The 14569-nt window shown below is 40.4% G+C and overlaps 1 protein-coding gene across 3 annotated transcripts in view; it reads left to right on the top strand.

Moving 5' to 3' along the window:
* The first annotated feature begins 302 nt into the window (after positions 1-302).
* The window catches only part of LOC134644167 (ATP-binding cassette sub-family C member 4-like), a 34618-nt gene continuing 20351 nt past the window's right edge, over positions 303-14569 (top strand). Inside the window, exons 1-19 of one of the 3 annotated variants that reach the window (XM_063496921.1) lie at positions 303-575; positions 1039-1149; positions 4068-4188; positions 4287-4511; positions 4598-4687; positions 5033-5196; positions 5284-5409; positions 5598-5847; positions 5944-6048; positions 6411-6500; positions 6845-7036; positions 7163-7257; positions 7340-7426; positions 7504-7600; positions 8971-9195; positions 9404-9535; positions 9684-9721; positions 10008-10102; positions 10525-10671. In XM_063496921.1, coding sequence (XP_063352991.1) covers positions 502-575; positions 1039-1149; positions 4068-4188; positions 4287-4511; positions 4598-4687; positions 5033-5196; positions 5284-5409; positions 5598-5847; positions 5944-6048; positions 6411-6500; positions 6845-7036; positions 7163-7257; positions 7340-7426; positions 7504-7600; positions 8971-9195; positions 9404-9535; positions 9684-9721; positions 10008-10102; positions 10525-10671 — 2464 coding nt within the window. In that variant the 5' untranslated portion in view covers positions 303-501. Of the gene's footprint in view, positions 576-1038; positions 1150-4067; positions 4189-4286; positions 4512-4597; positions 4688-5032; positions 5197-5283; positions 5410-5597; positions 5848-5943; positions 6049-6410; positions 6501-6844; positions 7037-7162; positions 7258-7339; positions 7427-7503; positions 7601-8970; positions 9196-9403; positions 9536-9683; positions 9722-10007; positions 10103-10524; positions 10672-14569 lie in introns of those variants that run through there. The other 2 variants (XM_063496922.1, XM_063496923.1) reach the window with 2 other exon arrangements.

Raw genomic sequence — 14569 nt, forward strand, 5'->3', positions numbered from 1 at the left:
GCAATACTCAAATAAACGTGTACTACTTAGTTATTCCTCCCAGTGTTTTCCGTTATTGACCATTTAATTGAATGCACTGTAGATTCATGAAGAAGAGTCATCATGCACAATGGGTGCATGATCTCCACTACTGAGCGATACATTATACTGTTTACTACAAGGTACAACATGACACCATCCCCTCTTGGGCACTGCAACAGACAGCAAAGAAAAATGTTTCTCATATCAGTTTAAGGAGCCTTGTAATGGACTCTTGTATCAGCCAATCTGCATACAGTGGGCGGGCCACGCAGCGTCCGCGCTCATCGCAGCCAAGCCGGCTGACAGCCACCTGGGATAATCCCGTGCTGGACGTCGGTAGGTGTAGTATTGACAGTACTCGGAGTCTAGCCCAGCTGCTGAGCTGCTCAGTCAGTGTTTCCACTTCTCAGTGTTTATCGACAACCCCTCTGCCACACAGCAGGCAGAGACTGTCTCCAGGTTGCTTTTACTGTTTGGGCCATGGAACCTCTGCGGAAGGAGGCGAAAGATAATCCGTCGGCTTCAGCTAATCTTCTCTCCAAGATTTTCTTCTGGTAAGAAAACCGGCCTCACGCTGACAGCTTTCTGTGACATTAACCGAGTGAAGAGCTCTCCTGTCTGACAGTTTGTGACCACCCAATAAGGCCTGTCCATGGTTATTCAAGGTCCATCCCTTGAATAAACCACACTGTTACCGAGTGAAGTTTGTTAGGTGGTGTTGAAAATAAGATTTGTTCTAGAGTAAAGTGCCGTAAAGTTGAAATATCAGTGATGCAATGACAAGTAATGTGTAATAATGGAGAATTAGCATTATGTTTTTTAATTAACCCATTTTATTTACATTATATATGTACTATAAACATGCAGCTATTTAAACTAGGACAACATGTGTGTATTAAAAAGCATAAATGTGGTGTGGTTAAAAAAAAGTACTGTATTTACTTATGACTTTAAAAATTAAACAAAATAAAACAAAATTATGCCTAAAAAAGTTGCTTCTGTTTACTTTTCCTTTAGTTGGCTAAATCCCTTGTTCAGAATTGGATACAGAAGGAAGCTGCAAGAGGATGACATGTACAAAGTTCTCCCGGAGGATGCATCTGATCGACTTGGAGAAGAACTACAGAGGTGGTTTAAATTTATTACGTCTGATTGTACTCAAGATTTTTGTTTCGTACTTCTTATAGAATCAATCTACCAGTTTTCCCTCATTGTAATAAAGGCACCCCTTTTTTTTAAACAGTGATTCCACTGAAAGTCAAGCTATACAAAGTACTAACTGAACAGTCTCACGTGCTAATAAATTCAGACACTGATTGAGACAACGGTTCAGACAACTCCCGCTTTCATATCAGGTCGAGTACTACAGCACAGAACCAGGGTCATGAACAGAACTCGCATTCACATTTGCCATCATTGTTGGTTTATTCTCCAGTACTGTATCCTGTGACATTTTATTAGATAGCACAAAAGGCCATTCTATCATGCTTGTCCTCTCTGAGCAACTCTTCATGGAGTGGGTTTTACAAACACTGCCGTTCCAGCTTTTGTGGCCTGCCAGTGTTAACTAGGCCCTTGTGACCTCTTTACCTTGACTGACCCACTTCCCTGCTGGTGTTCACTTCCATTTCAGAGCTTTTGAAGAGGACAGACACAAACCACCTTTGGGCCTTTCTTGCTGCCAGCATCAGTGATTGTGGAAATGGCAGTGAAAATGTCAGCTTAAAACTGTAGAAACATCCAGCTTATGGTAAAACTCACTACAAATGTTTTTCTGCGCAAATGTCAGCATATGGCATTCAGGACCTTGTTCACTTACAGTACTCTGAACTACTATATGTTGAAGCTAGAGCTGCACACTCATGGGAAGCACCAGTTGTATTGAAATGACACCCTTCTCCACTGCTAAAATCCCTGTGTGTGTGGAGAGGCTTATGAACGTCTCCATCACAATATGAAGATCTCATGTGCAGGGGGAGAGGCCGCCCCCTTTGACGAAGTTTGGCATCAGAAGTGTGCTTGGAGATGGGCCCATCTATATTTAGATGGTAGTTGTATGGTGACTCTTGTGAGAGCTACCCCTATTAAGAATTCTCATACTTGATGCAAATCTATGTGTATGTATACAAAACTATGAGTTAAAGCGCATTCATTCATTGTTGACATTCATGCCAGGAGACTGCCTTACAGCCAAGTGGTTTTGCTAAAGGTCTATGGCAAGGATGTGAGTAAACAGGGCTGGAAATTATTGCTGACAGCACTCTTTTGTAGGCCGCAGATGTTTAAGCGTTAGTGTGATACATAAAATAAAACACCTGAGCAGGTGTTCCTCAGAAGACCGAGAATGTTAATACAGGATCAGACTGTGTTTGAAAAACAGTCTGCAAACAGTGTTTTATAAAGTTGCAGTGCAGAAATCAATCTGTGAATCTGAGAGTTAAGCAGTGCAGAATCCATAAGCACTGGTCTGCAGAGATGAGGAATAAAGGGATATGGTTAAATATTCTTGACAGAGGGTGTGTCTGCTGTTGCCCAAAACAAATGCACTGATCTAAGCGTTTTACCTTGCATTCAGGGGATCTGGGATTTTCCTGGCTTGGTTTACTTACCTGCAGAGGGAAGGGTAAATTAGTTAATCTAAGTGACCGTCTTAGGCAATCCTGATGGGAATGGTCTTTTCCACAATGAGTATCCATAGTGCTCAAAGGATCAGTGAATAATTTGATGAGTATAAAAACCATTCAGAGTCAACAGATCTCAACTCAATTAAACTTATTTTAAAATGTGAAACTTTCTCTTTAGCATGTATTTTAGAAGAATGATGTTTCATCCCTTCATTAGCATCTTACAAAAATCTAATAATGTCAAGGCTTTTCTGAAGACACAGTGATTTTTACAATCAAGTATTTGGCTAAAGAGCAGCATGGGTAAGGAGCTTGGTCTCATGTGGGAGATGGAGAAGTAGTGCTATCTATATATAGGTGGGCTCACCTCCAAGCACAATGTCAACCTTAATGCCAAACACTCTCACAGGGGGCAGTCCCTCCCATAAATCGGTGACGTCCAATTAAAGAGGTGCCAGGAAGTGGCAGGGACCTTCATGAGTCTCTGGTTGGCTTTTACACAGCTGGGTATTCTGCTATTGGAAAAGAGTACACCTTTGTCTGGTGCATATAGCATTTTAGAGTACTAGCAGAAAGTTGAGTGGTGAATTCAACGCTTCTCTTTACTACAAACTCCGATGTGGCATTGATGTCAAGGATGGCCTGATGACCGGCCTGGATTTAAACACTGAGAGCAAATTCTTAGTATGTAACAATAAGAGGTGTTACAGTAACCACTCTAATAGAAGCACAGAGTAAGAATGACCAGAAGGTGTTTTTTGTCTAGCTTCTTGACAAAATTTGAAATTAAAGTAAACATGAGCAGGGAAGTGGGCCAGACAAGGTAAGGAGGTCATAAGGACCTTATTGGCAGGTCACCAAGGCTACATTCACATTGGTTGTGAAATAGTGAATTGTTGAACTCTGTTGGAATTGTTTGGAGAGGATAAGAATAACTGAACAGTTTTTTGTGCAATGTTAAATACATTTTGAGAGGGCCGAGGTTGATGGTGGATAAAGCCACAGCTGGATTCATGAACCTGCTCCTGCTTTTTACCTTTGTTTATATCTCAGGTTGATATGACAGGATGTAATTGTGTAAAATCCCGACAGCTATGCAGTATCTATCAATGTGTTTAGAAAACTGTATGCCACATACTGTTCATATTGTGTAGTATTATATTTATTATGGTTAATATTATGTATCAGCAGTAGTGATAGTAGCGATAATAGTGATCCATACCTGGTTAGCTACATCTATATGAGCAATACAAATGAACAATTATAATCCTTCACTCTTCTCTTAAAATACACTAAGTAGAAAGTGATTTTACTTCTTTCCTGGGGAATCACCAGCAGTGCATTGGTTTATTACTGGCTTTGAAAATCTTCCTATCAGGAGTATTAATTGGTTTTCTTTCTATTTTCTGACACATTTCAAAGGTACTGGAATCAAGAAATTCAACAGGCCGCCCACGATTTACGGCCGCCTAAACTTACCAAGGCCCTCATTGAGTGCTATTGGAAATCATACTTGCTCATTGGATCGTACATCTTTATAGAGGTATATGAAAGTAACAGTGAAAGTGCACAGCAAGAAGTGAGAAGCTTTAAAATGTAAAATACACTGACATTTCTGTTTTACATTCCCTTTGCTATCAGGAAGTCATCAAAGTCATTCAGCCAGTGCTACTTGGAAAGCTGATCGAGTACTTTGAGAGCTACGACCCAGCTAACTTACCTGCAGTCTCTGAGGCGTACATCTATGCTGCGGGCATCTCACTCTCAACCATCAGTCTGACTGTCCTTCACCATCTCTATTTCTACCACGTTCAACGAGCTGGGATGAAGATTCGCGTGGCCGTGTGCCATATGATCTATCGAAAGGCGAGTCATTATGATATGCCTGCGAATAAATGCCATCCTCTGAATTCTGCCGTGGTAAATTGAACTTACACCTTTGTTCTGCAAAGGCTCTGTGTCTTAACAGCTCAGCCCTGGCCAAAACAACTACAGGACAGATTGTGAACCTCTTATCCAATGATGTCAACAAGTTTGACGAGGTGAATGAAAATATCTGCACTCAGTTTCCAGTTTAAATCCTAACTTCCTGAAAGCTATATTGCTCAATTTTTTTGGGAGTGTTTTATACACATATTGATTGATTCATTTTTACTCTGATTTTGAACTATATCGTAATATACTGACAGGTGTTTCTGTTGTTTTGTCTATTGTATTTATTTGAGCGTTGGCGTAAAAAGAGGAACAGAAAGTTATGGCCTTTGTAGGTTTTTCTGCAGGGATTTAGTATCTTGTATCTTTGAGTTAATGTTTTTCTTTTGACTTGTATTATAGATGACCTTACGCTCTTTACCTTTGCAATATTGCTGCTTATGCTTTTCTTACAGGTCACATTATACTTGCACTTTCTGTGGATCGGTCCCCTGCAAGCAGCGTCTGTGATAATATTGTTGTTGTATGCGATCGGCCCGTCGTGTCTTGCAGGAATGGCTGTCTTCTTCTTTATGATGCCAGTACAGACCATGTTTGGACGTTTGTTCTCAAGACTCAGGTTTGAAGTCTTTTGTCTGATTCATTAAATATACCATACATGTACTGTTGTGTTGCATCGATTCCATAGTTTCAATTTTTGTCTCAGGGCTGAAACAGCAGTCTTAACAGATGAGAGAATTCGCACAATGAGTGAAGTCATTTCTGGGATCCGAGTTATAAAGATGTACGGGTGGGAGAAGCCTTTTGGTGCGCTGGTGGATGAGGTCAGAAGGTACAGTTGATCTAGCAATATACATATTCAGCCTCCAAATGTCTACCTGTAGAGGTTCAAGTGTGATATTATTAAGTGTTCCAGATTTTTTAATATGAATATTAGAGTGAGTTAGAAGGAAGATTACTGTAAAGTGCAATAAAATAAAAACTGTGCCAAACACTGCTATCCTATTTTGTTTTCCACAGAATGGAAATCTCTAAGATCATGAAAAGCTCTTACCTGCGTGCCCTGAACATGGCGTCTTTCTTTGCGGCCAGCAAGGTCATCATCTTCGTCACCGTCTGCGTTTATGTACTAACAGGGAACAAGTTGTCTGCCAGCAGAGTGTTCATGGCAGTTACCCTCTACGGGGCAGTGCGACTCACCATCACGCTCTTTTTCCCCTGTGCCATAGAGAAGGTCTCTGAGTCTCTCATCAGCATAGAAAGGATTAAAGTAAATATATTACAGTTAGAGGCTATATATTTTCCAGTAGTGTGTTCTGATTACTTTGTATAAAAACTAAAACAAATAATCTACTATTCTTTTAAGCAATTTCTTCTGCTGGATGAAGTTGCTCCTCAGCATCTAGGCCTTCCTGTGGCAGAGAAGGACTGCATGGTGAAAATTCAGGACTTAATATGCTACTGGAATAAGGTAGGAAACATTTTGGGAAATGCGTCTTTCCTTTTATCCTAAATATGTATCGCATGCAATCTTTTGAGCCCTCGAGGCATAGCTAGTATTATGCACTATGCTACACCAGCTGTGATGCTTGTGAGACAAATTTGTGGTTTTGAGCTATGCATAGTAGGTGAACCAAGAATTAAATAAATTGTTGTGTATTTACTACACACACCGATGTTCAAACTGGCTTACTTACTAATCAATTTTAAATCGTGCTTTTTATTTGTTTTTGTTTTTAATGTCTCTGTAAAGCACTTTGAATCACCTTGTTGTTGAATTGTGCTATATAAATAAACTTGCCTTGCCTTGCCTTGCCTTACTTTTTCTTACAGACTCTTGAAACTCCAACCTTGCAGAACATGTCTTTCGCAGTGAGATCAGAGCAGCTCCTGGCAGTAATTGGACCTGTTGGAGCTGGAAAGGTCAGGTCTGTTGTCAAGTCTCAGATTTAGTGAAGCACACACATGACCATGAACCCGACATGGGTTAGGTAACTCTAAATACTTCTTACTGAAAATCTGTTGCGTTTACCACCAATTTCACAGCAGCAACCCTGCCTCTAAAGTTTCCTTATTAGTATATGATGCTTGTTTAATACATACATAGTAAAATGTCCTCCCTAATTGGGAAACAGTTTTTGTAGGTTTGCTAGACCTCTCGACTCCAGTTCCATGCTGGGTTCTCTGAGCAAGAAAGCGATTTTAAAGGTATTTCCCAAAATGTAAATATTGCAGTTTAAACCTAATTTTTTGTTTGTGCATTTCAGTCCTCGCTCCTTAGTGCCATACTGGGAGAACTGAGCCAGGAAAGTGGTGTCATCAAAGTCAAAGGAGAGCTTACATACACTTCTCAGCAACCCTGGATTTTACCCGGTACAATTCGAAGCAACATCCTTTTTGGCAAGGAGCTCAACCTCAAGAAGTATGATAGAGTACTGAGAGCCTGTGCCCTAAAGAGAGTGAGAATCACCTTGAAGCATGCTTGTCAATAATACAGTCTTGTAGCAAAGTTAGAGCTATTTTGGCTTGCAGTACTCTGGTGCAAATGGGAATGTTGGAAAAAGTTACTTTTGTACCCTGATCAGGACATGGACCTGCTGCCAGGTGGCGACTTGGCGATTGTCGGGGACAGAGGGGCCAATCTCAGCGGAGGACAGAAGGCAAGGGTCAGCTTAGCAAGGTATGCTGGACAACAATACAGAAATATGCCGGCTTATTTGGTAACAGTGACAGAGATAAAGTCTGTGTGTGTGTCTTTTTAGAGCAGTGTACCAGGATGCAGATATCTATTTGCTTGATGACCCTCTCAGTGCTGTGGATGCTGAGGTGGGCCGGCACCTCTTTGAGGAGTAAGTCCTGTTGCCAGCATCTTACTGTTGTTTGTGAAAAGAAGTTGGCAGTTTTTCATGTTATTTCTTCTCTGCAGGTGTATTTGTGGACTTCTGAGGAAGAAGCCTCGTATCCTGGTTACTCATCAGCTACAGTATCTGAAGGCTGCCGATCAGATCGTCGTCTTAAAGGAGGTGTGAGCTTGAGTTTTGATTTAAAATATAAAATATCAGCAACTTTATTAGGTACACTTATGTAACTTCTCATGAATGCAAACGTCTAATCATCCAGTCACATGGCAGGGTGTCAGTGCATTTAGGGCCAGGGCCAGTAAACAGGGCAAAATTGCATTTGTGTTTAGTTTTTTGGGTGATTTATAAAAGTTGGGCTGTTGTCTAACCACAGGGGGAATAAGTTCATGTCAGTATCAAGCACAAAAAGTATGACAGGCTTTTTTGGTGTTAAATATCAGCGCAATTAGGTGTAAATTGTGTGTTGCAAATTTCAGCCAATCAGTTTACACACTTGATTTAATTACTCTCCTCTATATATTTAGCAAAGGAACTTCCAGAAGAACATGTGCAACAGAGTCAGTGGCAAAAATCTATGAGTTCGATTGGAAAAACTTTTCATAATCTGAAAAGGGATGAACTGAACTAATAATATGATAACCAGTACAACTGCCGTTCAAGGAGTTTTAATCACAGTTTGTATTATTAGACATAAATTTTGGCCACTGCTAAAAGTTTGTTATTTTGTATAATGTATTGTATTTAAAAGCTCGCTAACACTTCAACAGTTCTATACTCCAAATTATTATGTTTCAAAACAAAGAAAAAATAAAATCAACCTAAAAAAATGAACTTCTGCTCCTTTTTTGTACTTAATATCTCCATTTAAAGAAGAAATTTGTAGTTACTATAGGCTTAAGATGACTTTTTTTTTTTTAAAAATCTCTTCATCATTCACACACAGGACTTTAACTGTCGTATCAGACCCAGATTTTGGAGCTGTATATCTTGTCAAAGGACCCTTCAATACGCAACTTAAAAAAGATGGGATATGAATTCCTGTCCATCTAATTAGTATATGACCCACAGCCACCCCGACCTTTTTGCAGCCTTTCTACATGAGGTAGTCACCAACATTCAACATTTATGTAGGTTGTACAAAAATGAATAAACACATTTTTATGAAAAAAAAGTTTTTTAAATGCTATACATGGCCATGTTCAATGTAAAATAATATTGATTAGCATTAAACTAGCATTAAAGCTAGGCAAAAGGCATGATGTACTTTTCTACTTTAACAGGAGTGTTTCGTAATAGTTTGCTTTTTTGCAATACTGTTGCCCTTTTCCAATACATTTTTTGACTTTTAGGAAAATAAGTTAAAAATAAGTTAAAATGCCAAAACTGTTAATTTCCTTGTCTAAGAGTTTGTTATTGGTAATATTAGCAGTAGTACATTTTCTTGAGCCTACATTTTATGTTGCCTACATAATCTTTATGACAATATAAATCAGCTATGCCGTTATTAACTGCATTTCTTTTCTCTCTGTCAGGGCCAGATGGTGGCCCGAGGGACCTACAGTGAGTTGCAGGGCTCTGGACTAGATTTCACCTCTCTGCTTAAGGAGGATAAGGACCAGGACGAGCAGAGGCAGAACACCACTCCTCTCCCAGGCACCGTCTCTGGCCTCCCCCACGCACTCTCTGACAACTCATCTATGTCTTCCCTTTCTTCCTCACGTTTCTCTTTGATTGAGGGAACAGAGCCACTTGCAATGGTAGGTGTATGTAAAGCACTAGATTTTAATTGGAAAAAGAATCAAGTTTTTAACCAGGCATGTATAAAACTCCTCTTGTGCCTGCCTGCTGTGCATCCTTTAAGCCACTAGAGTGCAGAAGAAGCTCACTTTTCCCGCTTACCGTTCACTACAGCCTGCTTTGAAGTGTTGCTAGATGACTGGAATTGACACTAGTGTCTATTTCTAGGTAGTGCAACCAACAAAGGAGGAAAGCCGCTTTGAAGGCAACGTCGGCCTGCATATGTATGTGAAATATTTCATGGCAGGTGCTAACTTCTTGGTCCTCTTGGTCCTCATTTTATTGAATGCCCTTGCACATGTGAGTTTGCTTTTTACTTTCTATCATTATTGCAAAAATACAAAGGATTGTTAGTTTTTAGCACAAGATTATTTGTAGTGACATAAGTAGTTTTGTTGTTGTCTTAATGTTTGACCTAAAAACATCTGTGTTTTGTTTTATTTTGTAGGTTACATTTGTTCTGCAGGACTGGTGGCTTGCGTGCTGGTGAGGATTTGTTTTCTTGCAAAAATAAATACATTAAGTAATTTAAAAAATTGAATAATGGGATTCATAAGCTAAATGGGCGCATTTACTTGGACTGAAAATGGTTTAAAAGATAAGTGAACAAAACTGTCTTTCTTGACTTTATCTGTCACTTGTTGAAACTGACCTTGTGCTTCAAGATGGGAGGAATGTGTGTTGTGTAGTGCCTTCATGTTGCAGCTTTCTTCCTTTGTTGTGTTTATTTGTCCTTGTGGATTTTTGTTTCTTTTGTGACTTGACTCGACAGGGCCTCTGAACAGAAGCACATCAGTGTGACCGAGCACCTCAATGGCAGCTTCCCTCGGCAGCTGGACCTTGACCTGTACCTAGGTGTTTACGCAGGTGAAGCTCACTGAGCGCATATTGCTTTTTGTGTACTCGGGAATCTCTGAATACCGCAGCCATTCAATGAACAGATCCACAGTTCTTTGGCTGTAGCCCAAGGCCTTCAAGGCCCAGTGTATGTGTACATGGGCCTCAGCTGTACAGCGAGATAGCAGTGCCTTTCTTGTTCTCTGCCGTTGGATTGCTCCGATTGCCTCCTCGTGACTCTCAGCCTCTTCACTTGCTCAGGCTTTGTGCTCACAGTGGTAAATCAGCATTCAAGTAAATGAAAAAAAAAAAACACAAATGAAGAGGGAAAAAAATGTGTTTTTGTGTGTACAGTATGCTCAACAATGACACTTGAAATGCATAGCTAATCACAGAACAAGCACAAGGATAAGACTATAGTGTGTTGATGTTAGTTTTTGTATTTTTGTCAGGTTTAACAGCCACTTCAGTTGTGTTTGGCTTCGTACGCAGTCTGGTCTTCTTCAATGTCCTGGTGAGCTCAGCCCAGACCCTTCACAACAACATGTTTAACGCCATCCTCCGGACGCCAATACATTTTTTTGATATCAACCCAATTGGTAAGTGGCTCACCAGCCTTTCACGTTCACATTTTAATGACATAGCCTTTTTTATAGCATTGTCAGTGATATGAGATGTTTATATCCAGAAGGACCTGAATCCAGTCGTTGCTGGAACATCTGGCCACTAGAGAGCAGACTGCTCCTTACTTTGTCATGTTTTCATCCACTTACAAACATTCAAATACTTTTCTTTATCCTCTATAATTTGTCATGGCTATCAGGTTTCTTATGATGTAATAATTTATACATTCATGTATTGTTTTTTATTTTTAATTAATTTTTTAATCTCCTTAATTAAGATGTTTTTCCCATGTTAGGTTTTTAAACAGTCATGTTTTATTTAATGTGAATAAACAATATAAACAACTCATAAATATTTATCTAAGATGTATAATAGTAATAAAGAACTGAAATTTAGTTTAAAATGAAATCATTGTAAAAGTCGCTGCTGGCAGGTAAAGACTGTGCAAGCAAGATGTTAATTGTGTCAAAACGGTGGTGATATGACTTCATTTTTTAGCCATAATGTACTTAGAACCAGCAAAGAGAGTGCTATCTATTTTATTGTGAGCCTGAACAAAAACAGCAAACAATCAGATTGAATATATGGTGTTTGCAGTAGATCTTGGACGGTGTTGCGTGTGGATTATAAAGAAGTGTAAATAGAGACATATTTGCCTTGTGTGCTGTATCAGAAATGTTGATTATTTCATTAGCTTTGTAGGCTGGAGCTGCTGGGTCACTGAAGCTGGCAGATGGACGTAATTTTAAAAGTGAGCAAACACTCCAAACGTGTCTGACTTTACTCAGGGAGGGAAGCAGTTCTTTTTTCTTTATTTTTTTTTAAATAGGCATCAATGAATGTGAGTGGATAATTCAAGATTTGCTTAAATTAGCTGCAGTTTTTTTCCCCTCTTCTCCATAATTTATCTCCATAATATTAGTGCATTAATTAAAGACCTGTTTTAATTAGGTGAAGTAATGTCACTACAATCTGTCATTCATATCCAAAGTCAACTGTCAAGTGGCCCACTTTGATAACTTTAATTTTTCTGGAGCATTGTTCACCCGTCAGTAGATAATTACTCTGCCTAATCTCCTCATAGTGACATGCGTGTACAACACAATCAGCTTGGGTGGGAATTCTCAACAAGAAGGGGAACTTGTATCTGTATAATGAGTCATAATAAGCTGGTAACACAAGTCTAAATATGATTTGAGGGTGTTCAGGAGCTTGTGGTTTCTGCTAGCATTAGAAGTGGGTGTAGCGACAAAGCTTTTCTTTGCAAAGCTGTGTTTGGAGCAAACACCGCGTGTCTTAATCTTTGACTTTTGTTTTTACTGCCGCCGTTGTGTTATGCATTGGACTACCTGGCAGCTTATCTGGGTGTGCCTTGCTCGGTAATCTATGCACAGGAGGAGAACAAACACTTTGAATAATGTAATAATCTGTTTAATAGCGCAGCAAAGGAGAGGCTTAACAGACACTGCTATCTGATCGCTGTTGTGCTGCTATCAGTAACCATTGTGTGACCAGTCCAGTCATTACAGCTCGGTTGCTAGTCTGGCAAACAACACTATGTTTGACTGGATTTACACACACACACACGCAACTATCCCGGAATCTGCGTTTCCTTTTTCCTCCATTCAGTCAGCAATAAATTAAGAAAATATATATCAGTATTTTTATTTGCACTGTATAAATAAATTCAACGTACTTATATTTTACCCCCCCCCTTTTGTTATGTATTTTTTAATTAATTTATTACCTCGAGTAAAAAAGCATCACGACAAAAGCAGCTGTTGTCAGCTCCCCTTCTTCCCTTCCTAATGTTTTCTTTCTGTCTAAACACTTTTGTTCTTTAAAAAAAAACGCCCTGCCACTTCCATCACAGCGTTCACATTCACTACTGTCTTGTCGCAAGTGTGAGTGATTTGTAACTGTGTGCACATGTGCTGTTAAGGATTTGACAGCTGTTTACATGTGTAAGTGATAGGTGCACTGCTGCTGCTGCTGTTGCTGCTGCTGCTGCTGAACAGGCCCGGTGTTTGATAGCCGTCCTCAGAGTTAAAGGTTACCATTTCAAGCGTCGCTGCACAAAGGTCTTATTTGTTATTCTGTGAATGTAGTTTATAACAATGGAGTACAGCTGTGGTGAATTATGATTGACGGAGAGGTATTGTGGCTCTTCTGTATCTGCCACTGAATACCACTGCGCCATTTAAATCTGTGACTGTGTTATCTTTTGTGCTGCGCAGACATAGTTGATTTCCAAGTTGGTGCTTTCAGTGATTAAAACTCTTTTTTGCGTTGTGACAGTACTCTTTGATAATTTTAGAGATGACAGAAAACACAAGCAGCTGTTTCCTCCGTTTTATTATTTTAAATGGCTTTAAATATTCATGTTGCCCCGTTTGAGTAATGTGTACAGTCTTATTGCAGCTGTTCATCCAAATGTGATCCATTTAGAGCAGCACAGACAGCGGTGGATATGTTGAGCTGATGTTGATCCCTGTAATTTAGTGTCATTGAGTGGGCTAATCCCCTCAGAGACTGCAGGCCAGGGCTTCAGCTCATCAGCACAGTCGAGGAGTGGAGTTTCAGTCAACACATGCACAGACACACATCCACAGCCCTGTCTCCCATCAGCATAGTGGGCCATCTCAGAGCTGGGTGTTGCTGTTGACGCAGTGAACATTAGATCTTCTGTAGTCACTGATGTGAGATTCTAATTGTGTCCACAGAGGCAATGTTTTTAATGTCTGTATTTCAGGTCTGGGATGCAAGAGTGTTAGGAGTGAAGTGAAGGAAGTACTGCAGAGAGGATGATGATATCGAAGTGTGTAAATTGAATGTGGAGATGGAGCCGTGTGTGTGTGTGCAGTATGGCTGATAGGGCTCCCCCTCGCTCTGCACTTCCACTATTTAATTGCATGAAAGGGAAGGAGAGGAGATTGCAGGAGCCTGGCGGTGTGAGCGAAGAGAATGGATTTAGAATGTATTAGTATTGGCAGCAAGGCGCCGGCGGTGGGAGGCTGCCCCAGGCCTCCGGGCCCTTCATGGAAGTGCAGGTGAGCCGTGCCACCTCCAGCCTTGGCAGCCCCCTCCCTAGTATTTCTTCATTATCACACTTGTCTCACTGAAGGGCCCCTCCAACTGCACTGGGGCCCACACATGGAGCGGCTCTGAGTCGTCTCCTTATCTTGATGTTTACAGGGAACAGCGATTTGCCACACGCCCCGCTCTAGCCGGACCCCACTGTTCCACTTCTTTAAGTGTGATTGGGGGCCCTTCTCACTTAATATCTCCACCTAAGAGGCCACCTTAGTTGGGAGGGCTTGATATTTCCTGAGCCTGAAAAGTGGTGCAAATCACCCCTGGAGTCTTAAAGCATGAGAAATTGTTTGATACTAATGCTGCTGATATCCTGAAACGTCTATACCCCTCTGTACACAATAGGTGATATTGTTGACAACCACCCAGAGTGATTGAAGCCATTGTCCCACACCGATCTTACCTCATAGGCATTTCCATGCAGTGAATGTCTTTGTGTAACTGCATCACTGTAATGTATCCCCTCTATAGTCTGTGCAGGATGGAGAAGGCTCTTTACTTCATCCCCTCTGAAACTCTGTGTTAACTGAGCCGCTTGTCAAACAGCTGATAGCTGACTGATGTTCTCTGCTCTAGCACCCTCTAACCATTGTATGATGTAACCCAGAGAAACCTATCCTTTTCTTATTGGCATTGTTTGTCAGATATGCATGAATTTGGGTCATCTATGGCTTAGACAGTAAAATTACGTAAAATATTATTGGAGCTTTCACAAACACAGTTTGACAAGTACTCCCCCCTTATTCCCAGACTAAAGCAGCGATATTCTGCATTGGTATA

This window comes from Pelmatolapia mariae, linkage group LG16_19 (genome assembly GCF_036321145.2).
Source record: "Pelmatolapia mariae isolate MD_Pm_ZW linkage group LG16_19, Pm_UMD_F_2, whole genome shotgun sequence".
NCBI lineage: Eukaryota > Metazoa > Chordata > Actinopteri > Cichliformes > Cichlidae > Pelmatolapia > Pelmatolapia mariae.